The sequence below is a fragment of the Sitophilus oryzae genome, unplaced genomic scaffold (genome assembly GCF_002938485.1).
Source record: "Sitophilus oryzae breed Bouriz unplaced genomic scaffold, Soryzae_2.0 scaffold_1586_pilon_pilon, whole genome shotgun sequence".
Taxonomy (NCBI): Eukaryota; Metazoa; Arthropoda; class Insecta; order Coleoptera; family Curculionidae; genus Sitophilus; species Sitophilus oryzae.
Window position 1 is genome coordinate 747933 of NW_022146265.1, and position 27370 is coordinate 775302.

At 33.7% G+C, this 27370-nt stretch overlaps 4 protein-coding genes across 4 annotated transcripts; 2 read left to right on the plus strand and 2 right to left on the minus strand.

The window, feature by feature from the left end:
- The first annotated feature begins 674 nt into the window (after positions 1–674).
- Positions 675–11718, plus strand: LOC115879792 (trypsin-1-like). Its single transcript, XM_030896780.1, has 6 exons — positions 675–813; positions 878–1064; positions 7723–7931; positions 8129–8208; positions 11267–11345; positions 11444–11718. Exons 1-6 carry the CDS (start codon positions 759–761, stop codon positions 11626–11628), a joined length of 795 nt encoding a protein of 264 aa, XP_030752640.1. The 5' UTR covers positions 675–758; the 3' UTR covers positions 11629–11718.
- Positions 11719–15210: 3492 nt separating this feature from the next.
- On the plus strand, positions 15211–19655 carry LOC115879788. Its single transcript, XM_030896775.1, has 2 exons — positions 15211–16174; positions 16237–19655. The coding sequence occupies exons 1-2, from the start codon at positions 15586–15588 to the stop codon at positions 19515–19517; spliced, it is 3870 nt and encodes a 1289-aa protein (XP_030752635.1). The 5' UTR covers positions 15211–15585; the 3' UTR covers positions 19518–19655.
- On the minus strand, positions 16209–26896 carry LOC115879789. Its single transcript, XM_030896777.1, has 2 exons — positions 24002–26896; positions 16209–16419 (listed from the first exon to the last, which is right to left on the minus strand). The coding sequence occupies exon 1, from the start codon at positions 26868–26870 to the stop codon at positions 25635–25637; it is 1236 nt and encodes a 411-aa protein (XP_030752637.1). The 5' UTR covers positions 26871–26896; the 3' UTR covers positions 16209–16419; positions 24002–25634.
- On the minus strand, positions 20339–20905 carry LOC115879705 (resuscitation-promoting factor RpfA-like). The gene has a single exon (XM_030896662.1). It carries the CDS (start codon positions 20903–20905, stop codon positions 20339–20341), a length of 567 nt encoding a protein of 188 aa, XP_030752522.1.
- Positions 26897–27370: the final 474 nt, after the last annotated feature.

The window sequence follows — 27370 nt, forward strand, 5'->3', positions numbered from 1 at the left end:
TTCTAATTCATTTTCTATTGGATATGACACAGGGAGAGTCAAAAAAATTATATATTTCCGTTTGTTAAGGTGCGTTCACACCAACTGCGTCGCTTCGCGCAAAACATTTCTTTAACATGTATTTTTGAAGTGTATTTTTTTAGCGCGCACAAAAGTATACGTTAAAAAAAATGATTTGCGCGGAGCGGCGCAGCCAATATGAACGCACCTGTATAAAATTGCTATGAAAGCTTTGTTATTTTAAATTCAGCTCTATGGTAGGTCTATTATTTAAAAATAAAAAAATAATAAAATTGCTTTTCAAAATATATGTATCATGTTCCAATAGCTAAACCTTTCGGTTGTTTTAAGGAGAGATATTTAAAAATTAATATGTATAGACATTATTAATTTACATAATGCGTATCTCTTATTAGGAAACAAATATCTGCATGCCTACTTTTATTATTAGTTAATGCGATTCACTTAATGCACTAAATAGCATAATATATCTTCTAAATACGCTTGAACTACCATTTTATAGAGATTTACTATAGGTAACTGAATGATGACATTTTATCTGTGTAAAGTACTCTAATGACGCTTAATAGCGAATAATTTCCTATTATTCTGCATATCCGAGGATAGAACAATTATTTTAGTATAATGTCAAATGCGGCGCGAATATACACACGAACATCATTAATCAAAATATTTTTGCAATAATATAAAAAAAACACGATGGAAAATACAGTTTGACGAGTCATAAGATAAAAGCGATGCTAATATGTCGACTTTTTTTGGTGCAATTTTATATATTTTACAACACTATTCGTATGTATATAATTTTTATTAAGTTAGGTACTGATATCAAACAACAAAAATGCCATTATTGTAGATACAGTAATGTTTGTGACTCAAGCTCAAAGTGTCGTGAACGGATTAACGAGGATAGTGGGTGGTCAGAAAGTTGATATATCAAGTTATCCTTATCAGTTATCCATGCAGTACGGAGGACGTCATATTTGTGGAGCATCTATTATTGGAACAAAAATAGCTCTTACAGCTGCTCATTGTACAGTAAGGTAATTTTGGTTTTCTTGTTGTGAGATTATTTTAATTATAAAATAATCTGTTACTGCTAATTTACCAATAACAGATTCGACAATAACAGATCTTTTTTAATGCCTAGAAGAACATGAAAATGTAGTTAATTTTTTTCTAAAATATAATTTTAATTAACGTCATATTTTTTGCTGTTTTAAAATGTTAAACAAACACAAAATTTATTCAGTTCGATGCTGAAAAGGTCAATAAACAAGTCTTGTAAAGACACTCCCGCATTTCGGGATTGTCTTCTCGAAATGGCCTATCAAAAAAACACTAAAACACACCAACTAAAACAGAAATACAAAAGGCTATTAAAACACTTGAGAACAATAAAGCAGTCGGCCCCGATAACGTCCTTGCAGACCTCCTCAAAGCAGAAACATACATACTACCACAAAACATATACACAAGGAGAAGTGCTAGCGCCTTGCTAAATATTGGAAAGTGAAATTGACGTTTAAATTTGACACTGTTGACAAGTTTACTGCTACTAGCGCCCCCAATATCGCTTGTAGGAACTACTGACTAGATTGTCACGCATGGCGGGAAGTTTAAAAAAATAAAAAAATTTAATTCTTCATTTATTTTTAATTATGACATAGATAAAAACACAAAAAATACACCATTTTTTAAAAATATGTTTAATATCAATATCAAATATACAACAGAAATTAATTTCACCACAATAAATTAATAAAATTAAAAGAATAATGTTACAAGTAGATCAAGAGACAAAATTAATTATAACAAAACTGAAAAAATGGCGTCATAGATGGTTTAGAAATGAAGAGACAATATATATATATATATATATATATATATATATATATATATATATATATATATATATATATATATATATATATATATATATATATATATATATATATATATATCATAATTTTGAAAGTAAAATTATATAAGAAATGTCATCGATCATTATTTTTAAGCCAACTGGACGATTATTTCAAACATACAAGCTGAGTTCGTTCATAGTGCTCTGAGAGATCTAGATAAACAAAGAATAATAAATTAAAAGTATTCCAGGGGAAAAGAGAGGAAAAACCTGTATCGTCTCTGATATCTGTCAGGGTATTGTTGAAAGTGTCATCTTTTTGCTCGAAGTTTTCAGGTCGGTCAAAAAGATGACATTTACAACAATACTTAGCTGTAACTTTCACAAATATCAGAGAGAGTACATACAGGTATTGCCTCTCTTTTCCTCTGGGATGCTTTATATCTGTTGTTCTTTGTTTATCTATATTTCTCAGAGCATAATGCCGAACACGACTACAGTATATAATAATTTCAATATCCTAAGTGGAAAGAAAAAAGATCACCTTTCTGTTTTGTACTATGGTCCCTTTCTTCCGATGGCTCATCTCGTTGATATTTAGGAAGGTATTCATAAAATATATATTTTATTATCGGTCCTGGGATGAAAAAATATAAAATTCAATTTGATTTGATGATCCGGTGACCCGATGATCCTTTTCTGTCACTTAAATCAGGAGAATGACAATGAGCATGATAAGATGAAAAAAAATTATTTATCAACACTTACCTACACGTTAGTCCAAGAAGTTTTATCAAAAACCTATATTTGCCTAAATAATTTATGTATTAAATTTACAAGGCAAACTGCAGCGTGTAAACAAAAGAAATAAAATGGCGACAAGTCAACGTCAACGACCCGACAAGGAGAAAAGTGGTGTTCGAATAACAAATTATGGGTTACCAAAAATTGTTTTTGTCTCCTTTGAACGCACACTTTAGAAAGAAAAAGAGGGGAACTGTAATATTGAAAGAACGTCAAGGTTTTATCTGTCACTCTTTTCAATAATTTATCGGTAAGGAAGATTCCTAGAAAATCGCTTGTAGTCAAGTTTTCAACCATTGCCAGTTCTTCCATAAGAAGTGTCATCCACCTGCATACTACTGCCATTACTCGCTGACTGGCACGCATCAGAACACAAGGCGTTTTCTTTAATGAGCTTTTCTGTGACTGAAAAGCCCGATACGTGATGTTATCTGTCTACCGCACTCCGGACATTCAAAAATCTCATTGCTTTGTTGCCTCTTTACTTTTTGGTTGTCGCTGTTAACTGAGTTTACAATTCTTCTCCATTCCATTCTATTGTGAGCTGCTTCTTCCCATTCATTCTGCATGTTAATTCCCTTTAAGTTTTTGTGGAAAATATCCTTGTACCTTTTGAGTAGTCCACCCGGCCTCCACTTACCGTCTACAAGCTCACCGTAGAGATTTTGGTATGCGGTTTTCTTGCATTCTGCATACGTGATCAGCCCATCTTAAGCGGGATTTTGTAATCATGACTTCAATACTCTCGCAGTTAGCCTTTTCAAGGATCGATACGTTTGAGATATGATGGACCCATTTGATTCTTAAGAGTTGTCTAAGATGTCTCTGTTGCAACTTGTTTAATGCGTTCCTGTGTTGGCGGTACGGCACCCAGGCAAGCAGATCAAAGCAGATCTTAGCACAGCAGCAGACAACAGCAGACATCCTCTACTTACAAGAGCTTGGGCATCATCCCAGATGAATGGAAAGAGGATCTCATTAAACTCTCAGAAAAGGAGATACCACCAACTGTGACAACTGGAGAGGTATTGTTTTGTTAAACACCATTCACAAGTTAATATCCTCTATAGTTCATTTAAGGTTAAACTCCTATATAGAACCTATATGATCTCTGAGGGAGAACCAAGCTGGTTTCTGACCGAACCACTCGTGCATTGACCATATTAATACATTGCGCATTATCATAGAGCAGTCAATATAATTTAGGTTACCTTTATTCTTGTAGATCTCGTCAAAGCTTTTGACAGTATCCCCCATGCGATGGTTTGGAAAACTCTAAAAAAAAGGTGTTCGGGAAAAACTAACATAATTGAACCTCCCGTCAACTCTCGACAAAAAACAAAATTAAGAATATTCAATTCCAACGTCATATCAGTTTTACTATATAACTGTGAGACATGGAGAGTGACAAAAATATCCATCAATTGCCCACAGGTACTTATCAGTAGCTGCTCAATAGAAAAATACTAAAAATCTTTTGGCCGGACACTATACGCAATACAGACCTACTTCATCGTACAAACAAACAAGAAGTAGGCTTTGAAATTCGCAAAAGAAAATGGGGATAGTTAGGTCACACTTTGCGGAACCCTGATGGTAACATAGCGAAAAGAAAACAAGGATGACCTGCTCAAACATGGAGATGTTCCATATTGGATGAACTTTAATAAATAGGGTCAACATGGAAAGGAGGCAAAAACAACTGCCAGAAATTGAACCTGATGCAGAGCTTTCACTGAAGTATTTTGCTCCGCATAGGAGATATATGATCCTATACCGGGTGCGTCTCAAAAGTGGCTCACCCCTATAACGTTTTTATTTTTTCAGTTAAAAAAACGAGATTTGGTATGTTAGTATATGACTTAAATTAGGATTGATTGACGTATTCAATTGTTTTTGGTTACTTCCTGTTTCACCGGAAATAACTACAAATTTTGTATTTTTTTTACTTTATTCGATAGAAAATAATACTCTGAATAGAATGCCATATCATATATGTCAACTTATGACATTTTCGCATATGCTTTATTTGAAATTAACTTGCGGTTTGTAACGAAAATTTAACTCTGAAATACCAAGTGTGTGGTATCAAATTATTAGTAAAAAAATGCTTTTTCTAAATATGCTAATGAGCCACCCTCGTTTCATTTGAAAAAATTGAGATATGATTAAAAATAAGATTTGGGTATCTTTTAACCGGCCAGAACAAGACACTAAACACATTAGACGATCAAATATATTTTTGCAAGGCTCCTTGATTAAAAATTAATGTTTTTAATACAGCCATAGCACTCTAGATTGAAATTTAAAATACGATTTTTTTATAAGCAAAAATGTCAAAACTTGACATATGATATGTCATTCTATTCAGAGTGTAATTTCCTATCGAATAAAGTATAAAAATACCGAGGATCCAATTTAAAAATCAAAAGTTGTAGTCATTTCCGGTGAAACAGGAAGTAACCGAAAACAATTGAACGCTTCAATCAAACCTAATTTATGTCATATACTAACATGCCAAATCTTGTTTTTTTTTTATCTGAGAAAATAAAAAAGTTATAGGGGTGAGTCACTTTTTAGACGCACCCGATATATAAAGACAATCCCGTGACATACTGTAGATGGCAGAAAATTAATGCATTATAAAAAGTTTTTCGAAATTCTGCCAGTAAACCCATTTTTTAGCCCTTTGTCACATATGACTAAAATGTTACAAAAAAATTGACAGATACCCGAGGACAACAGGCAAATTTTTTCTTTAATCTAAATCATAGCAGAAACTATCGCCTAAGTCAAATATCACCTAAGTCAATAAATAAATAAAAGTTCCAAATGATGCGGTCTTTATGTGCGAATAATAAAAAAACATAATAAATAACTATTATTAGAAATTGATTCTGACATCTTTAGGTTACAATATTTTTTTTCAGCAAAAATTATTTTTAGTAAATAATCTATAAATTGATATAATTGGGTATAAATGATAGGGTCACGTGAAGGTGGTCGCAAAGCATAAGTAACTCAATCAGCCAAAACAAAATGTCACAATTTTCGAGACTTCGGGGTTAGCCCATTCTAAACCATAAATAAAATGTTAAATAGAAAGAAATGCAATCAACCACGAACAGTACTGTTCATTTTCACCCACTTCTTTTAATACTTTTGAATAATATTTTTCTTACAAGTATTGGTAATTTTTGTCTTACAAATAACGTTCGATTCGCTTACCATAATAATAATTTTACATATAATTACAGTTTACAGTGATATATTCGTTTCCACGCCAATTCTGACGTCTATTTTTCTTCGATCGTGTGGTTTACACCTCTATAATTTCTGTGATAAATTCTATGTATGTAGTATAGGTCTATCTATAATTTAATATCATTTAGAGTTTGAATTAATAGTTATTTTTTATACAAGACCATAAAATGGTATTTTATCGTCGACCGAAAGGATTAATTCACGAGCGATGAAATCGCGAGTGAATTAATTTCGGCAGACGACAATGCAACTTTATTGTCGTGTATAAAACAATATTTTTTTTCATAGCGAGTTACGTGTTAAAAAATATTCAGAAATTATTATTTCTAGGAATTTATTACGAGTAGAAAAAATAGTGTGTTGGGTTGGCGTTGGTTTCTATGTAATTTCACAAATAAATAAATCTGTCTCTTTGTTGTCAATATTTTTTAATTCTTTTTCGTGCCAATTGCTGATTGAACTGGAGCCAGAAATGGCTCAAAACGAAATAAGTAAATTACCAACAGATATTAGGGTGAGGCGACAAACGCCATATCCAAACTACTTCCATTTAAATCCCGAATAACTTATGAAAAGGAATACAAAAATTTTCCAAAATGGAAGCAATTAAAAAACGTGCGAGAAGAAATAAAGTTTTTAACCTATCCTCGCTGTTAAAGTATCATTTAATCTACCCTTGCGGTTAAAGTACTATTTTATCTACTATTTTTGATAGATAAAGGCAATAATTTTAACAGTTGCTATAGAAAAAAGAACAAACTAAGATTAAAAACCTATTTATTACTCCTATAATCTAATTTAGTCTGTAGATAGTTTTAATTACGAATAATACCACAAAAAAATATATTTGTTAATTTCTTACTTCCTTTTGTTTTGTTATCAAAAAAATATGTAATTTATATTGCAACTCGGTATCCGTTTACATATGTCATTTTTAATTATATAATGCATACTGCTATTATAAAGAAATTAAATTATAGCTAAATGATTACCTATGATTGTAAGAACCACTGATGAGAAAGAATTTATAATTCAATCTAAATAAAATAGCAAATTATATACAGGGTGTCTTAAATAAGTGCAAATATTTTCAGGTGTGGTATATTTCGACTCCAAGAACACGTCTATGAGGTTTATTCGCTAAAAAAAGATGTTGAAAATCGTGCAGTTTCTTCTAAATTTCCCTGTATATTTTTCGAAAATTTTTTAGAACTGCCTGTTCACCGTAAATTTTCCCACGGTATAATTTCTTAATCTCTGATATTACCATAGTTACGGCTTTACTCTATGGTTACGACAATAAAAGGGATGCAAATACAGAAAAAATCCGGTGGCTCTCAAAATTTTTTCAAAAAAGACATTTTTTTTTTAATTTTTAAACTTAAATAACTGGGTTATTTGGGATTTATTTGAAAAATGGTAAAGAGAAAATATGTTTCTTTTATCGAGATCTACCTGCCCTGAAAATATTTGCACTTATTTAAGACTCACCCTGTATAATATATCAACTACTATTTTATTTACCTAGATATTTTTTCTATACAGGGTGAGTCTTAAATAAGTGCAAATATTTTCGCGGAGCTGGTAGATCTCCATAAAAGAAACATATTTTCTCTTTGCCGTTTTTCAAACACGTCCAAAATAACCGAGTTATTTTACTTTGAAAATTTAAAAAATATGAGTTTTTAAACTAACACTGAAGATGATACTGTGTTAGGGTTCAATGTAAATACTATTAAAATAATTATATATCTTATCCTCATTTTCAGTTTATCTGCATCGAGAATACGCCTTAGAGCTGGTTCTACATCAAGAACTAGTGGTGGGCAAATGGTTCAAGTTGCCAAAGTTCATCAACATCCGAAATTCAATTATGCTACTGTAGACTACGACATATCGATTCTAGAAGTCAATCCTGCCTTTATGTACAGTGCTAATATCAAAAATGTTCCTATTTCTACAATAGAACCCAAAGAAGGTAAATACTTTTATTTTAAATAGGTAATCATTTAAATTATTACAAAATATACTATAGTAAATTATATAGTATATATTAATATCGTATATTGTAGCGCTAGGGGTGATATTACTAGGCAATGGATATAAGCATTTTAAAATCTTCCTTAGCTCTTTGGACAAACTAAATTTTTTTTGAAGGTATTATTTTTTTTCCAGGTACCAAAGTAATTACAAGTGGATGGGGAACTTTGAGAGAGTCCAGCCATACCTTACCGACTGAGCTACAATCAGTAGAGGTACTATATTGTATTTACATATAGTATCTACAGGGCATAGCAAGCTGTACCTTGCTACTCCCAAGGCGTTAAACGCTATATACGGGAGCTATTATTATTATCTACAGGGTGTGAAAGAACGAAAACTAACTCAAATTTTGGCTTGTTTACTACATTCTGTACAATATTTTTCTTTAGATGTAGTAGTCCTTATTTGAATCATATAAGGAATCGCCCCTTATTTTAGGAGACTATGCGTACTTGCATAGTCTTTTAAAAGGTATACGATACTCTGTGGTATATGGCGAATGTGCAAATATCCTAGCAAATATGCATATTTCAGAAACAAACGGTTAGACACTGTAATTCGAATATTTTGACATAAATTAATATGTTAAAAATATAAAATTTAATATGCAGTAAAAACAAATAATATGTTACCTCCTAAAACTTGTTATCTAGGGGTCAACTTGGGTAAAAAATGAACGTATACTACCAAAACATAATTTTACTGCCAAGCGACTGCCAATGACTGCGAATAAGACTGTCTATGACTGTCACATCTCTCTCTCTCTCTCTCTCTCTCTCTCTCTCCAATCGTTCCTCATAGCTGAGGGTCGTGACTTCTATGAAAATACTTTTTGTTTTATAAGATCTTTCCAGGCTAATCTGTCTTCAGCTCGATGGATAGCTGAGTGTAGGGGTAGACATGTTGTTTGTCTTACTTGATCGATCCATCTAATTTTTTCCATGTTGTTGGCAGGTTTTCGAGCAATGTGTCCAAAGTACTCGAGGATGCATTTCAGACAGATAGCCGACAGTTGGGTGCTTATGTTGAGCTCATTAATTATTGATAGATTAGTTCTTCTAGCTGTCCAAGGTATTCTCAGCATACGTCTGTAGCATCTCATTTCAAAACTGTCTATCATGCGCCTTTCCGATGCTTTGATGGTCCAGGATTCCACTCCATAAAAAAATATTGAGAAGACAATTGTGCGCTGCAAATTCTTTTTTGTGTGGGTTTTTTATCACTCTGCTCTGCCATATTCTGGTAAGACGCGTTGTGGCAGTTTTTGCTAATTGTATTCTGCGTTTAATTTCTATTTTACAATTGCCTTCGTCGTTTATGTTTGATTCTAGATAAACAAAAGCATGAACCACTTCGATGCCATTAACCTAGAAAGATCTTTGTAGGGTTTTTCCTCTGTCCACGAACATTAATTTCGTTTTATGGCGGTTGATAGTTAGTCCCATCTCAGCACTTTCATTTTCCACTCGCAACAATAGACTCGCCATTTCTTCTTCATTGGTCGTAATTAATGTTGTGTCGTCTGTAAATCGCAAGTTATTGATTTTAACTCCACCCACACTGATATCTCCATCCCAGTCTTCCAGAGCTCTCCGCATAATATATTCCCCATATATATTAAAGAGGATAGGTGAGAGTATACACCCCTGTCGGACGCCTTTATGAGTTTGAAAGTGTTTTCAGACATGTGTTCCTCCACTTTTACCATTGCTGTGTTATTAGTATATAAGCTCTCGATCAATGCTACAAGATGTTCTGGTACCCCCATTTCTCTTAAAATCCTCCAGAGCTTTATCCACTTGAATCAATCAAATGCTTTGTTGCAGTCAACAAAGCAAATGACAGCTGGTACATTAAATTCTCTGTACTTTTCTCATCATCAGTTATCGCACATTGATTATTTGTTCACGGGTACCTCTGCCTTGACAAATCCTGCTTGTTGTTTAGGTATTTGGGAGTCGAGGTAATTATTTCAAAGCTGATTTATTACATTTAGCATTATCTTGCTGGGATGTGACAGAAGTGAAAATGTTCTATAGTTGTTGCACTTGTTGGTTGAACCTTTACCACTTGGTGACTGTCACATAATTATCCTTTAATTATGTGGCAAATTGTATAATTATAGTCGACTGATGCCAACGACTGCCAAGAAACATGTAACTCCAACAGTAAGGCACACCTCGTCTGTTAGAAAAAAATAATATATTAAATGCCAGGATATTGGTTTTTAAATTAGGTTTAAAAACATTAGCTTGGTTAAAGAAATTATAGTTGATATAAATAAGTATAAAAATATAATTAAACTAGCGTGTACCAGCCACTTCGTTCGTGTCGAATTAATCATTTGTAATGGTGATGATAAAGCAAAGCAAGAATTTCCATTAACATAAAATCTGGATAAAATTTTCTCACATTTATGTCAGCATGAGAAAAAACAATATGACAATATTATTATATAACTTGGTAATATTTGAGGGGTAGTTTCTGTTTTTTAAATAACAAATATTGTAATATTTGAGGGGCGTTTTCACCCTCTTGGAATTTGAGATTCGAGAAACCCCTCCTTATCGAACCTCTACACCCTACAGTCAATCTGTTTGCCAAAAATCAGCTTTAAACGTCAAGCAGTTTAAGCAGAATCGTGATTACTCAATGGTCATATTTTATAAAACGCCCTGTATAAATTTATAAAAAATCTTAAAATATGTAAAACAACAAAATAAAGTATACGTGTTTAAGAGTTTTTCCGAAAAACTCACCGGTTTTTAAATGAAAAATATTTTAATATTTGAGGGATAGTTTCACCCCCTTAGAATTCGAGTTTCGAAAAATCCCTTCTTATCGAACCTCTACACCCTAAAGTCAATCTGTTTTCCAAAAATCAGCTTTTTACGTCAAGCGCTTTAAGCAGGATCGTGATTAATCAATGACCAGATTTTTCAAAACACCCTGTATACATTTTTAAAAAATCTTAAAATATGTAAAAAAAACAAAATAAAATATACGTGTTTAAGTGTTTTTTCGGGAACTTGACCGTTTTTTAAATAAAAAATATTGTAATATTTGAGGGGTGGTTTCACCCTCTTGGAACTGGAATTTCGAAAAATCCCTTCTTATCGAACCCTGGAATCAACCTGTATGCCAAAATTGAGCTTCTTACGTTGAGTGGTTTGAGCAGGATCGTGATTAATCAGTATGTCAGTCACTTAAGGATTTTATATATTAGTATAGATTATTTCAGTAAATTAAGATTAACTTTTATTTTTATAGATTCCTGTAATCGAAAGAAGCAAATGTCAACAGTTATATAGACGTCGAGGTATAGTTACCATCAGGATGATTTGTGCAGGTAATTTTATATTTATACCAAAACTATATTCCACAAGCATTCCATAATGAACCCTTTTAATATGTGATAGAGATTCATAACTATTTTATTTATTTTAGGGGCTGCTCAAGGCGGTAAGGATTCATGTCAGGGTGATTCTGGCGGGCCTCTGGTATCAGGTGGCAAATTAGTGGGTATCGTATCCTGGGGGTTCGGATGTGGCAGGGTCCGGTATCCAGGAGTGTATACCAATCTTAACAATAGGGAGATACGAAGTTATATAAAACGTATTGCTAAAATTTGAAACAAAATAATAATTAGCTAATAATATTTATAGTTAAGTCCATAAATTTGATATTAATTCTAAATATTTTGAATTAAATTAGATACACATTTAATTTCTTATCTTTTCTTTCGTATATAAGGGAATTACAGATTGTGGAAACATTCTATGAAACACTATACACCAACCATTTTACTCTAGACTCGAGGAAGTACCTACAAGGAAAGGTTCAAAATCAGGGTTCTGAGGATGTTCCGGAAATCTCTGTAAGTGAAATTTACAATGCTCTAAAAAATATGAAGAACAATAAAGCTCCGGGGGATGATGGTGTCGTCACAGAAGCGATAAAGATGGGAGGAACAGTATTAATGACCAATATTCAACGGCTGTTCAATCTCTGTCTGGAAAATCAAAATATCCCTACAAAGTGGAATAACTCAATAATTATCCTCTTACATAAAAAATGAGACATAGCAGACCTGGAAAATTACAGACCAATTAGCCTTCTTAACCATCTTTATAAACTATATACCCGAATTATAATAAATAGACTAGAGGCAAAATTGGACTTCTACCAACCTAAAGAGCAAGCTGGTTTCCTTTCCGAATTTGGTACCAACGATTATCTGCAGTGTTTAAAAACCGTAATAAAAAAAACCATCGAATACAATCGTCCCCTAGCACTGATATTTGTCGATTTTAAAAAGCCTTCCTAACAGCGCTACAAGAATGTAGAATCGACCATCGATATTGTAACATAATAAAAAACATATATGACAATGCTACAACAACTGTAAATCTACATTCCACAACTAACCAGATAAAAATAAAAAGAGGAGTTAGGCAGGGCGATACCATGTCGCCAAAATTGTTTATAACTGTTCTTGAGCATGCATTCAAAATGCTAGCTTGGCAACAAAAAGGAATAGTTATCGATGGAGGGATACTCAACCATCTACGCTTTGCGGATGATATCGTTATAGTGTCAGATAGTCTGGGAGAGATCAAAGACATGCTTCAAGAACTTAACGATGCATTACACGAGATTGGACTAACAATAAATTTTAACAAGACTAAGATAATGTCTAATATGGTGCCCAGCGAACACATACAAATTCACAAAAACAGAATAGAATTAGTCCACAAATATGTATACTTGGGCCATGAGATCAAAATAAGCAGAGATAATCAAACCTGTGAACTGGCTAGACGAATTACCTTCGGATGGGCGGCTTACGGAAAAATGAGGGACATCTTTAGAGCAAATATCCCAATACACCTAAAAAGAAAGGCATTTAACCAATGTATCCTCCCGGTTTTGACCTATGGCGCAGAGACACTCACTCTAACAAAAGCAACCGCAGAAAAATTGAGAGTGACAAAGAGGCGGATGGAGAGATCTATGATTGGCCTGACTTTGAGAGATCGAGTAAGAAATGAAGAGATACGCCGGGAGTGGATGACATTATCCAGCGAATCACAAAACAAAAGTGGAGATGGGCTGGACACATTGCTAGAATGGCAGACGGGAGATGGACCAAAAGACTTATAGAGTGGAGACCAAGAGCCGACAAGCGTAGCCAAGGCAGACCTCCCACCCGATGGACCGACGACCTGAAACGAATAACAACTACAGTACGTCTGCTGGATATGAAAGGAATGCGGACAAAAAAGATTTAAATAAACAACGTCGTATTTTATACGTCGACTTGACGAGTACGTCACCGCAAATCGCTCCGCCCACTCATTTTATTGGCTACTTGCAAATTTGTCGAATTTTTATTGATGGGACGCGTCGTCTAATTTTTTACGAAAAACATGGAGAGAATATCGTTTCCACTCTCACGGATACCCCGTAGCTACAGAACGAACAGACGTACTGTAACTGGATTGCAACAGCTAAAAACCGCGAGAACTGGAGACGTTTGGAGGAGGCCTATGTTCAACTATGGACGTGAAAGGGGGCTGCGTGATGATGATGATGATAAGGGAATGCCTTAAGGCTCACAAAAATAGCTTATGGTAATAAGAATTAAGAGAACGTAGAACTGAACAAAATACACGCATAACATACGAGGTCTAACACGCACCGATCTAAATAATTTGCATGATTTAGCACCCTGTGACTATTTTCTATTTTTGAAGACCAAGTCTGGCTTTGAAAGGGACCCAGTTCGAGTTGATGGAAAACATGAAACGAACAAATCGACTTTCAGCATTGCTTCTTAGTTTCAATATACTGAGGTGTTCATTGAGGAGACAGCATCCTGTTAAAAACCCCTTTGCAATCTGACTATTGTTCTTGCTTAAATCAAGGAAAATCTTCGATTTTTCTCGGTTGTAAGTTCTGAGAATTTTTTTTAGTAGAGAGAGTATCTTAGACTGTTGGAGGATTTCTATTCCATGTTACGGATGGAGTCTTCCAGGTTCTTCAGTTCCGCTTTACGTTGGTTTCCACTTGGAAAGCATAACGGTTCTGGATCAGTAAGTGGAGTATTCAGTCCTTTTCTAGCTAGATCGTTTGCTTTTTCATTGCCTCTATCCTTTGGTGAGTTGTCATCTATATTTTTTGCCTAATTTGTTCAACTTCTCTAGTTGTATTCTTGGACCAACTTCGAATTGATGGTTATTGATCTGGTCGCTTTTAGTGCTGCTTGGCTATCAAATAAGATGACCATTTTCTGTTATCTATAGTTCCTATCTAAGATAAATTATATGGATCTTTTGATACAGTAGATTTCTGCCTGAAGGATGCTGAGGTAGGTGCCCATTGATTCGGGGTATTTAGGCAAATATTCCTGTCCTCTCAACACTTCTGTTGCTGCTTTGGTTTTGGAAGCATCAGTATACCACGTTATGGTATGGTCTTTTATATGCTGAACAAACGTTTCTCTCTTCCAATCCTTTTTATTGTCCAATACTACAGTGAGGTGTTTCTCAAAGTTGTACATTCTTGATATGACATATCCACTGGGATTTGCAGGAGTGGAATTATCTTTTTAAGGGTGTTCCAAGCCCCTGACCTGACAATTCTCCCGGTATTGTTTCCGTCAATGACCATTCTAATCATTGATATATCTACCGACGACAATGTGTAGTGGTGTTACGTCTATAGAATGACCTCCACTGCTGCTGTTGGGCATGTTCTCATGGCACCTATGGTGGAAATGAATGCCAGTCTCTGTACTTTGCACAGATTTTGCTTTGCTGTACGTTGCTTCAGTTTTGTGTACCACGCAGCTGCTCCATAGGTAATCATAGGTTTTACTATCATGGTATACATCCAGTGCAAAATGTTAGTTTTCTATTTTTCGCCAGTTTCTGCATATTAGGTGAGCCTTTGTGGCTTTGTTGGTAATGTTCTTAATATGCCTGTTCCATAGAAGTTTACTGTCCAGTATATGTAGATGGATTCTTTTCAAGTTTTTCAGATTTTTTTTTTCTGGTGAATTGCAGTACGGCGGTTTTGATACTCCGACAGTTCTGCACCATCTCTCAGTGAGTTCTGTTTGGATAGTATCACACAGGGTGCCTTCTGTTACTACCTGCTTACAAAATCATATATAAGAAAATATGATCAACAAAATAGTATCCGTGAGTAGGAGATATTAGCCGATTGGGCTCCTCCACATGCGCAGTTCGCTTGACCTTGACATATGTGGCTTTCAAACCTCCTTGAGTGATTCCAGAAAGAACCTTGTTGTGAGACCTTAAACGACCTTTAAGGTTGACTTTCAGATGTATTTGAAATGCGTTTGTGTACCCTTCACAAGGACCTTGATGTATGATCTTGAAAGACCAGATGTCTTTGGAATGAATCGTGCGTATCGATGCTCTTAGGAGAATATGGGTGGGGGGGGAGGTCTTATTTAAACTCTGACATGCCTCTACAGAATCTTATTGTAACGTATATATTTTTGGTGTGTGCAGCATTGTATAGGTTGTTCAGTAATTACTTATAAAGTTTACATTAACAAAATGTTATATATATGTGAAGCTTGTGGTAAATCGTTTACGCGAAGTTATAATATGCGGCGCCATAAAGCCGAATCGTGTAAAAAAGCAACCGACCCTGGACCTTCAACACCTAAACGTCAAGCTCTACACCCATCAATATCAAATGTTCAGCACACCTGTACGTCATGTAATATCACAATTCCCAGCAATCAGATATCCCGTCATGAGAGAACATTGCAGCATAGGAATAATGCAGCAATTCCATTATCAGAAAACGTCCAAATTATTCAAACTGCATTTAAATGTAGGATCGTTAGTTATCGAGTATGTGCAGTTAATGTCTACATAGATTACCAAATGTTCTTTAATGAAATAAAATCCACAGTGTTAGACCTATTGAAAAACATAATTTTTGCTCATAACAGCATCAAAGTAAACATGGAAGTATTTGGTTCTTATATTTTACCATCCACTGAAAATTATAGTAGCGAGAAATCATTTAATACTGCTAATCAAATTATCGATGGGTCTTCAGACTTAGATGAGAAATATTTATGGTTTGTCGATAAATTGATGACACAAGCATCTGAATTTCTTGAAAAAGACTCAGGTATGTTATAGATACTAAAGTTAAATAAGATGTATAGAGAATAATATTTCAGTTTATTTTAGGTTGGGCCTTACAAAAAATTATGTACTTAGAAATTAACGTTAACAAGTTTAACCCTATCGGTGGATCTTCATTCGTTGAGTTGCCAACTCCCATTCGGAGAAAAGAAGCCGTTGTCAATGTCAGAAACATGGATCAGTATTGTTTTGCGTGGGCCATAACGTCAGCCTTGTGTCCAGCTAAGTCTAAAATTGCAGAACTATCTTCATATCCACATTTTGCAACATTGTTAAATATAGCAGGTTTGGATTTTCCAATGAATTTGCGCGATATAAAAACTTTTGAACAATTGAATAATATATCAGTTAACGTTTATGGTCTCGAAAGCAAAATTGAAAATAATAAAATAGTTTGGGAAGTTGTAGGTCCATTGCGGTACACAGAAAGGAAATTGGTGGTACATGTGAATTTACTATTACTAATTGAAGATTGTAAAGTTAATAGTGATGGACATATATGCAATATAAATTGTGTTAAAACACATTATTGCTGGATAAAAAACTTGTCTCGTCTTGTTTCCAGCCAAATAAACTCTCATCAACATAAGCTTTACTTTTGCGATGGTTGTTTATTACATTTCAGTTCAGCACATGCTTTGGTATTGCATCAGAATCATGACTGTAATCACGTGTACACATCAATACCGTCTGTGACCCATAAGCTTGATAAATACGGTAAATGCGTTCCCGAAAACATTCTAAAATTCGAAAACATCGAAAAACAATTAAGGGTACCGTTTGTAGTATATGCCGATTTTGAATCAATTCTTAAACCGATTGCTACTGTTGCGCCAAGTTCAACAAAATCATATACATTAAAAAGCGTCAAACACGAACCTTATTCGTTCGCTTATTTGATAAAATGTTCTTTCGATGATAGTTTTTCTAAATTTGAGACGTATCGCGGTAAGGACGCCGCTAAAGAGTTTGTTTCTCACATAGAAAATGATTTAAGAAGTATTTACAACATATATCTAAAAGATTTTAAGAAGATGATCCCATTGAGCAATAAAGAAAAACTTGAGTTTATTAACGCAAAAACATGTTTTATATGTGAAAGATTATTTGATATCCAAGAGCAAAAAGTTAGGGACCACTGCCATCTCACCGGAAAATACAGAGGTGCAGCTCACGGAACCTGTAATATAAATTTTAAATTACCCAACTTTGTACCCATTGTCTTTCACAATTTAAGCGGCTACGATTCTCATATGTTCATTAAGGAATTATGTCGTCATGGAGACAAAATTGATATTATTGCCCAGAGTAAAGAAAAGTATGTCTCGTTTACAAAAAGCATTTACGTTGACGATTATGTAGGTAGTAAGGGTGAGGTAAAAAAGAAATATTTAAAATTGAGGTTTATAGACAGTTTTAAATTTTTATCTACATCTCTTTCAAATTTGGGAAATGGTTTATCAATTGAAAACTTTAAGGAAACAAAAAAGCATTTTCCGGAGAAAGAAAAATTTGACCTAATGCGTCAAAAAGGTGTATTTCCGTATACATTTATGGATAGTTTGAAGAAAATGAATAACCGTTCACTTCCTACTAAACATGAATTTTACGATGATTTAAATAACGAACATATTAGCGATGTGGACTATCAAAGAGCAAAGGATGTCTGGCGCTTATTCAATTGCAAAACTCTAGGGGATTATTCGGATTTATACTTAAAATCGGATACTCTTCTTCTGTGCGATGTTTTCGAAAATTTTCGCGATACAAGTTTAAAAATACATAAATTGGATCCACTTCAATACTATAGTTTACCCAGCTTGTCATTTGACTCAATGCTGCGCATGACCAAGGTAGAGTTAGAATTGCTAACGGATATTGATATGATTCACTTTTTTAAAAACGGTATTCGTGGTGGTGTAAGTCAGTGTTCGGAAAGAAAACATATAGCAAATAATAAGTTTCTTCCAAATTATAATCCTTCAGAACCTTCATCATTTATTATGTATTTAGACGCAACAAATTTATATGGATATAGTATGTCTCAACCATTACCATTAAGAGATTTCCGTTGGTTAACAGAACGTGAAATAATAGATTTAGACATAATGAATGTTGAAGACGATAGTAAATACGGTTACGTTTTGGAAGTTGATATACATTATCCTAAGCACTTGCACGATAAACATTCAGATCTTCCGTTCTTAGTTGAAAATATAGTGCCACCTACGGAAACATCAAAATTAACAAAACTAATTCCGAATTTAAACGATAAAAGAAAATATATTGTTCATTATCAAACACTCAAACAAGCCATAAAAAATGATCTGATAGTAACAGAAATTCATAGGGTATTAAAATTCCAGCAGTCACGATGGTTAAAAAAATATATCGATTTTAATACAGAACTAAGGAATAAATCTAAAACTAAATTTAAAAAAGACTTATTTAAACTATATAATAATGCCGTTTTTGGAAAAACCATGGAAAATGTTGAAAATCGTAAAGATATTAAATTAGTCACTCATTGGGAAAATAAAGGTAAACGATTAGGAGCCCAGGCTTTGATTGCTCGTCCAAATTTTAAAACCAGCTCAATTTTTACTGAAGATTTAGTCGCAATTCATATGGGTAGACTGAAAATACTATATGATAAACCTATATATACGGGATTTTCAATATTGGATATGTCTAAAGTTGTAATTTATGATTTTTTCTATAATTTTATTAAAAAAAAGTTTGGCGCTGACGCTTCTCTATTGTACACTGACACGGATTCATTGATATTAAAAATATATACGGAAAATTTTTACCAGATTATGGTTGAAAACCCAACAAAATTTGATACATCAAATTATGCATTTAATAACAACTACAACATTAAGAAAAGCGAATCGATATTGGGTAGAATGAAAGATGAATTTCCATCTGATCCAATAAAATGCTTCTATGGCACAGGTGCCAAAGCTTATTATGTGGCCTCAGTCAACACTGAAATAAAAAAGGCAAAAGGTGTAAAAAAACCAATAATCGCAAAAGATTTAACTGTAGACGATTATAAGAAAGTAGTAGAACGTGGTGGTCTTATATTTCGTAAAATGAAATCTTTCAAAAGTGACTTGCACGACGTTTACACGATGATAACCAACCGAGTGGCTCTTAATTCTAGAGATGACAAAAGATATCTAATTCCTACGACAACAAAAACTCTACCTTGGGGGCATACAGATATTGAGTTTTATAAAACAGATCCCGATACTAATTTAAATATATTTTTATATATCGCCGAACAGATGCTTCGAGATGAAATAGATGAAAGCGTATAAGTTGAAAAGTCCTATCTGTAGATATTAGTTTTAATTGAAAATAGAATATGTAAATGTATATAACTGTGTCCATTACGCATTTGTGCTTTGTAAATGTTTAAATTTTTATGTATTTTTTTTTTTGTTAACATGTTTTAGAAAAGCTTATTTAACTGTGATTTATTTTTATATTACTTAAATAAAATCATATTTGTTTCCAAAAAAAAAATCTATGTGTTTTTTTTTTTATTGTTCATATTCACATCTGAATTTAATACTTAATTAAGATAATTCCTACTAAAAGTTAAAGAGATTGTGTTATTATTCCATAGATATTTAAACTAAACACTTAACAAAGCTACCAAACATGAACTGAGATCACTGCATTTTATAGTGTAGGATAAAAAATTAGAACAAAGAAGAAAAATAGTTTGGCAGTCTGTACAGCTGCAGACAAATATATCTTATTCTTAAGTCAGCAATAATTTCAAATACAATTTAAAGAAAAATGCACATTTTCTTAGAAGCTATTCATTTTTCAAGTCAGAAACTCTGAACATATATTAGTGTGTTTAGGTCTATTAACAAAAAAAAAAAACATTGATTAAAAAAAAGATAGCATTGTGACCCAACAACTCATTTTAGCTACTCCTTTTAACTACTCATTTTAAAGAAAAAAAATGCAGATTTTCAAAGTTAATGATAACACTACCTATATATGATTTTCTTCTCAACTCTGAGCATATATTGGTGTATTAGGGCTGTTAAAAAAAATAAAAAAATGTATTAATAATATTTATTTATTTAAAAAAAAACTATAAATTATAATTATTAAAAATAAACTATAAATTATATAGATAGCACTGCGGGGTATTAAAGAGAGCGTGTCTTTTACGTTCACGCTCTCTAAATATTTTTCTCTGTTTTTTATTGAGTCCTTGCGGTGTAGGTAGTATTATAGGATTCACCCTATAATACTCCTCTGGGCAGTATCCCTGCCCTGGTTCGTCCCACGATAAATCGGATGGTGGGACCGTCTCATCCAGCTGATCCCAGGATATATCGTATGGTATTGGTGGAGGCGTCGTATCGACTGGTTTTGGCGAAACCGTCTCCCATGGTTCGTCCCAGGATATGTCGGCTGGTATTGGTGGAGGCGTCATCTCGGCTGGTTTTGGTGGAACTATCTCCCATGGTTCGTCCCAGGATACATCAGCTGGTATTGACGGAGGCGACATATCGGTTGGTTTTATTGAAACCGTCTCCCATGGTTCGTCCCATGATACATCAGCTGGTATTGATGGAGGCATCATATCGGCTGGTTTTGGTGGAACCGTCTCCCATGGTTCATCCCAGGATATGTCAGCTGGCGGTGGTGTTGGAGTTTTTACTGGTTTCCACAAATCCATAGTTAACTTGTAAGAAATGGACACTGGTTTGATATTTTAGTAATGTACTGTATCACTAAGTGACAGTATATGATAGAATACAACACAGATTTGAGCTTTAAGTAGAAGTAAACCCCACCATGATTTTAACTCCTCCTACTATCTTTAACTCCGCCCACTATTTTGTGAATAGCTCCCTACTGCAACCAGTTTCAATATTCCAATGTCGAGAACATTTAAATGGCAACAATGTTACATCTTAATATCGAGAGTTTGTGTGCGTTCAGGGGACACAGCGGCTGACCGGTCGCTGAAACTTTTGCTAAGCGGCTGACTGTTTTTTTGTGTGTAAAAAGAGACCACTTACGCAACCGCTAACCGTCCCTGAACGCGCCCTTTAGATCTTGATGTTAAGGACTTTTTAAGGTTAAAGTATATAACCGAACATTTAAGATACACTCTGTTTAATGTAACTTTACCCTTGAAACATATTGAAGAATAATATTCAAACCGCATGCATCAGGTATAGGGAGAGTTTGTAGTGGGGTGTTCGTGTATAAAAAGTAGCTCAACAGTATAAATTTCATTAGTTTTCCTAGCGAGAGATGTCCGAACATAACCTATTTAATACGCAGACTATAATGGCAAATATAATTTGTGATGATATCGATTTCCAACTTGAGAGTGAAGAGTTTGATCGCATATTTGCGAAAGTGGTGGAAGAGGAGAAGAAAAAACCAAAAGTGAATATTATATCAAATATTCAGGTGGTTCAGCCTAAACCATCTCCAGTAGGGGGTAAAAACAAACAATCCGGATCAAAGTTGAAGAACATACTGAAGGGGGAGACACCTTATAAGAGAAAAAGTGGTGGTGAAAAACGTAATACTAAGTGTAATAAGGAAAAACAAGAACAGCAACCTCACCACGAGCTGCTCCAACAATTGCAGCAAGAGTCGCAACCGGTTCAACACCCACAGCAGCAGCAGCAGCAACAGCAAGAAGAGCAGACTTTCGACGACTACTTGAGTGAGGAAGAGCGAAACCTGTTCGCCCAAGTGGTGCGAATAAAAGAACAGTTCTTGGACGAATTCAAGCAAATTGAATTGAGTGTAGTGGAAGCGCGAGAAACACTTGCACTACAACAACTGGAACTTCAGATTAGGGAGGAGCGTCTAAAAAAGTGTGAACATAGAATGAGGACTATATTAAGTCTCTTAAAATAATTAGTGTATTGGTTAAGACAGGAAGTTGTAATTATAGTATTTTTTTTTCAAATGGTTTAAAATAAAGGCTATTTTACAATAATTATTGTGATTATTTTTTTTTTTATTAGAACAAAAGTAAATACAAATAATACACTTATAGATCACTAGTGGGTTCAGGGTAAGAACTAGACGAAGGAAGAATGCGATGTTGCCATAGGCTTGAAAAATTCCTAGTTATTCTATAATACTGCATAGTATGCGCAGAGGGTGTAACAGTGGGGAGATCGGCTATAAGATAGAGTTCCTCATACGTTATTGCATTAGTCTTCAGATATTGCCGAAGAGATAAAAAACATGTCTTCTGTAAATGGTGAGGAAATATTAAATTCCCTTCCGGACTGCGAAGATCCGAACTACACAGTGATCTTAGATTTTGAAGATCTTGTTCAAAACGAGAGTGGAGACAATAGGAAATATCAAGAAAATGAAGAACAATCAAGAATATCGCAGAAACAGCATTCGCCCGGCTCAGCTCTACCAAATTTAAAGCGAATGTTGACGATGGATGAAACTAATACTGAGAGGAGAAGAAAGAAAACAGTATCTTCATCATCATCAACAACAATTGCTACATTGTCGGGGTCTTTATCACATCGTGTCGCACCATCACCTGTGGAGAAGCTTGGTTTGGCGCAACACATCCAGATATGGATGAAATCCTATAGAAAAAATCAAGAGGATGGTGCAGCCGCGGTGGCAAAGGCTGAAGCGGCAGTGAAAATGGCAGAGGAAGCCCTAAAGCGAGCCAAATTGGAGCTTGATGCTCAAAAGAAAAAAATGAGCATCCAAAAATCTCAAAAGGACGCTTTAGCGGCAATGTTTATTGAAAATTAATATTTTTTTATGTATAAGTGTAATTTTTAGTATATTTTTTTTTTGTTTGCAATAATATATATTTTTTTTGTATATAGTAATGTGTATAGTTTTGTATAATAGTATTGTAATAGTGTAATAGTATTTTGTATAGTTAATAAATTTATAAATTAAAAATTTTAAATTTTTTTCTTGTATATAGTTAAAAATTATAAAATAGAATAATCTGAGAACAATCTTATTATAAATAAAAAAAATCTTAGAACCCCATATATATTAGTTTAATTTATTTTTATGAGATATATTCTGTAGATAAAATAAAAGAAAATTACTTTTTACTTGTATATAGTTAAAAATTATAAAATAAAATAATCATAGAACAATCTTATTATAAATAAAAAAATCTTAGAACCCCATATATATTAGTTTAATTTATTTTTATGAGATATATTCTAAAGATAACATAAAAGAAAATTACTTTTTTCTTGTATATAGTTAAAAATTATAAAATAAAATAATCTTAGAACAATTTTATTATAAATAAAAAAAATCTTAGAACCCCATATATATTAGTTTAATTTATTATTATGAGATATATTCTATAGATAAAATAAAAGAAAATTACTTTTTTCTTGTATATAGTTAAACATTTTAAAATAAAATAATCTTAGAACAATCTTATTATAAATAAAAAAATCTTAGAACCCCACATATATTAATTTAAATTATTTATTTATTATCGGAGTTATATTCTATATATATTTTTTTCTTTTTATATATTATATATTATATTTCTTTTTATATTTCTATAGATAAAAAAAGAAAATTACGTTGGATGTTACTTTTGCAAAAGAAAGCCTAACAATAAAAAAAGTAAATCTTGAAAAACCACCCTTACTGGGTTATCGGGGATTGAACCAATAACAGAAAGGCAAAAATCAAAACTATTAGCGTCGTATAAGACGTATAAGTAGCGTAGGTAAAATTTCTTGGAACGTCTAAACCTGAAAACACCTGCCCGACGGGTGGTCCTTACCTATTGTAAAATTGATTGATTGACGTTGAACCAAATTTTGAAAAATCAGTAGCTTAAGTATCCTTTTAGTACCAACTTCCCACATTATCTACGCCGATGTAAATATTCTTTTGAAACTGAAACATCTGGCACACCTGAAAACGTTCTCTGTTGTAAAATGGGTCGATAACGAACCGAACCTTTTTTTTTTTTGGCTGACAATCCACCCTCGCAAACACCTGCCCGACGGGTGGTCCTTCCCTGTTGTAAAATTGATTAACGTCGAAGTAAGCTTTGAACATTCAGTAGCTTAAGTACCATCTTATCCACTTATCACATTCTCTTCGCACAGGTAACTATTCTTTTGAAACTGAAATACCTGGCCAACGGGTGGTTCTTATCTGTTGTAAAAAATGGGTCAATGTCGAACCGAACCTTTTTTTTTTGACCGACAATGACAGTATTTTCAAGGTAGAGTTGGGACGACCGCTGCCAATATTCCACCCCTTTGTAAACTGATTGATATCCACCCTCGCAAACACCTGCCCGACGGGTGGTCCTTCCCTGTTGTAAAATTGATTAACGTCGAAGTAAGCTTTGAAAATTCAGTAGCTTAAGTACCATCTTATCCACTTATCACATTCTCTTCGCACAGGTAAATATTCTTTTGAAACTGAAACACCTGGCCAACGGGTGGTTCTTATCTGTTGTAAAAATGGGACAATGTCGAACCGAACCTTTTTTTTTTTTTTTTGACCGACAATGACACGATTTTCGTGGGGGTTCAAAGCCTACTTGATCGTAAAACTTTTTTTTTTTTTATTAGTAAAAAAAAGCTGTATAAATATAACTAAATTTATTAATATAACTAAATATAACTAAATTATTATGCGCATGTTTGTTAAGTATTTTTTCGGAAAATATTTGTGAAACGGCAACACTGTTCGGGAAATAAATAGCTCAAAGCTCACATTCTTGGGATCAGTAACCATCATGTCAGATTCCTCTTCGTTTGTATTCAGTCTAGAAACTGAAAGAGTGGAGCGCCCAGCGTCACCCGACTCGAATTCCTCGGAAGAAACCGAATTTTTTGAGGAAGGTCAACGCATCGAGATTGACTTGGAAGAATACAATCAAGAAACCGATTCGGAGGAGGACACTTTACCTGATTCCTCAAGTTGGTGGACTCCATGTCAACCACCGGACGAATTAGCTGGACCAGCTGACAGCTCTTGGATGTGGGTTCCAGAAATCGTTGAGGATGATGATGACGATGGAGAAGCAGACTCAACTACCCCATAAATAATCGTCGATCCACTAGATATAATAAAATCGGTTCTTTTTAGAACCACAATAAGAATTATAAAAAAAAAGAATAAAAACCAAATGTATTTATATATCTATTTATTTTAATAAAACTTTTTACTAGACACTAGATCGATAATTAAAAACAACTTAAAATTAAAAAACAGGTTTATTCGACACCGAACTATTTAATATATCATATAAAAAAATTATCGTGTAAAACAGTAAACCTTAAAGTTAAAATACAACTTGGTCGAACTCGAACAATGTAAAATGTTATAATTAAAATAACAATAATGCACTATTAAAACATTATTTTTTTTTTGTGTCAAAAAATTATTCCTTAACATTAGAATACAGATTGGTTCGACACCGAACCATTTAAAATATTATAATTAATTATTGAGTCATGTATTATTAAGGCGTATACTTTTGTGTCTTTTGGAAATTTGCTATCTCGTGTTTGGAACTCGATTTTCACATCTACGGTTGAAGATTTCACATTCTCTGTCTGGTGAACGCAATCGACTAGGAATACTGGATTTTTTGTGTATTCGCCGAAATGCATCATAGGATCATTAAATTCGCGTCCATAATAGCTTCTTTGGAAATTTTCATAATTGTAATAGGCTGCAGCGTACAGTTTTTTTGTAAAATCTAGGTTCCATCTCTCGTAAGGGAAAACAGTTGAGTTAAGATACACTCTAATATCACTAACGTTGGCAGAAGTAAACTGGGTTGCGTTATTCTTAAAATTTTCCGAATTATTATTATCTTGAAATCCGATGATAATATAACGAGGTTTCTCCAAACTTGTGCTAGTTCTAATGGCCCAAACATCTGACGAAGTCTCTCTTAAAGCAGGCAGTTCGTAAAGGTCCCACGTTCGAAAAGTCATATGAATATTTGCACTATTACTACCTTTATTGATACGAGACAATATTTTAAGTTTTTGTCGATCTTCTGGGATTATATGGCGAATTTTCCACTCAATTTTATTAATTTTTATATTAGCTTCCACTTCACCAATATAGCAATTGCTAAAGGTACGAGCGATTATTATAATCAATTCCTGCTTTACATTAAAAATTCCCTTTGTGTAATCTTCGGCAAAACCCATTAAATATTTTAAAGGTAATTTACCCGAAAAAATATTGCTGGAGAGATCTAAAATATCTTGTTTCTTTTCGTTTAGACCCCAGCCACATGTTAGAAGCGGTTTGGTATGTGCGGTACCAAAGGAAACCATCGTTTTTAAAGCTGTAGTTATCCCAGGTTTTCTGACTGCTGCAACTTTTTCACCACCCATCTCGTATCGGATTTCATCAAAAAGGAAAGCTAGTGAATTATTTGATAAATAACATTTTTTAGTTGCGTCGGTAGTCTCAAATGTGCCCTCAATGTAGATATAACTTTCGGATATGTCCAAAATAATATCCTGAAAATGAACTGGAATTCGAATTTCGTCGGAATTTTGAAATTTTGGAGATCCATATGGTTTATACGTGTGTTCTTGCAAGCTAACAATAGAATTATCGAGAATAGGTTCTGTAAAAACTTCAATTTTTTCGCTAGTTGTCATCATTTTGATTGTTTACGTACTTTCAATCCAATAAATTGTAGAAATTTATAATCTCTGGTAGAGAGTCGTGGTAGACGTCCTTCACACCTTAAGTTTGGTTTATAAATGGATTCTGGTTTAGGTGGTCGCTTGCTTTTATTGGGATACGTTGCTAGTCTAGAAGAAAGCACAATTTGCGGTTGACAATTATAGCGGAAGCCCATATTTATGTCAACTTTTTCAATTCCAGCTTAACTATAATCTTTTCTTTTTGGAAATTGATCAAATCACCGTTGTCATCCAAGATGCGTAGTGTGATGTTATCTAAGAACTGGCGCCCGTCTGGTCTTAATGGTAAATAAATAGGATTTGAAGGCTCCTTTGTGATTTTAAAGCCAGGCTCAGATTCTATATCGAATTCGAACAATATATGGCATTCGTTTGAATTAAGATATGCTCCCGAAGTTATATTGCTATCTACTCGTATTATACGTACTTTCATAATGTCCACTTGAAATGTCGAT

Bases quoted from the DNA above. Each gene is read 5' to 3' on its own strand.
- LOC115879792 (XM_030896780.1), top strand. From the start codon at position 759: ATGCTAATATGTCGACTTTTTTTGGTGCAATTTTATATATTTTACAAC. The intron at 1,065-7,722 runs GTAATTTTGGTT...CCTCATTTTCAG, and splicing joins GCTGCTCATTGTACAGTAAG to TTTATCTGCATCGAGAATAC. The intron at 7,932-8,128 runs GTAAATACTTTT...TTTTTTTTCCAG, and splicing joins TACAATAGAACCCAAAGAAG to GTACCAAAGTAATTACAAGT.
- LOC115879788 (XM_030896775.1), top strand. From the start codon at position 15,586: ATGTTATATATATGTGAAGCTTGTGGTAAATCGTTTACGCGAAGTTAT. The intron at 16,175-16,236 runs GTATGTTATAGA...AGTTTATTTTAG, and splicing joins ATTTCTTGAAAAAGACTCAG to GTTGGGCCTTACAAAAAATT.
- LOC115879705 (XM_030896662.1), bottom strand. From the start codon at position 20,905: ATGGATTTGTGGAAACCAGTAAAAACTCCAACACCACCGCCAGCTGAC.
- LOC115879789 (XM_030896777.1), bottom strand. From the start codon at position 26,870: ATGATGACAACTAGCGAAAAAATTGAAGTTTTTACAGAACCTATTCTC.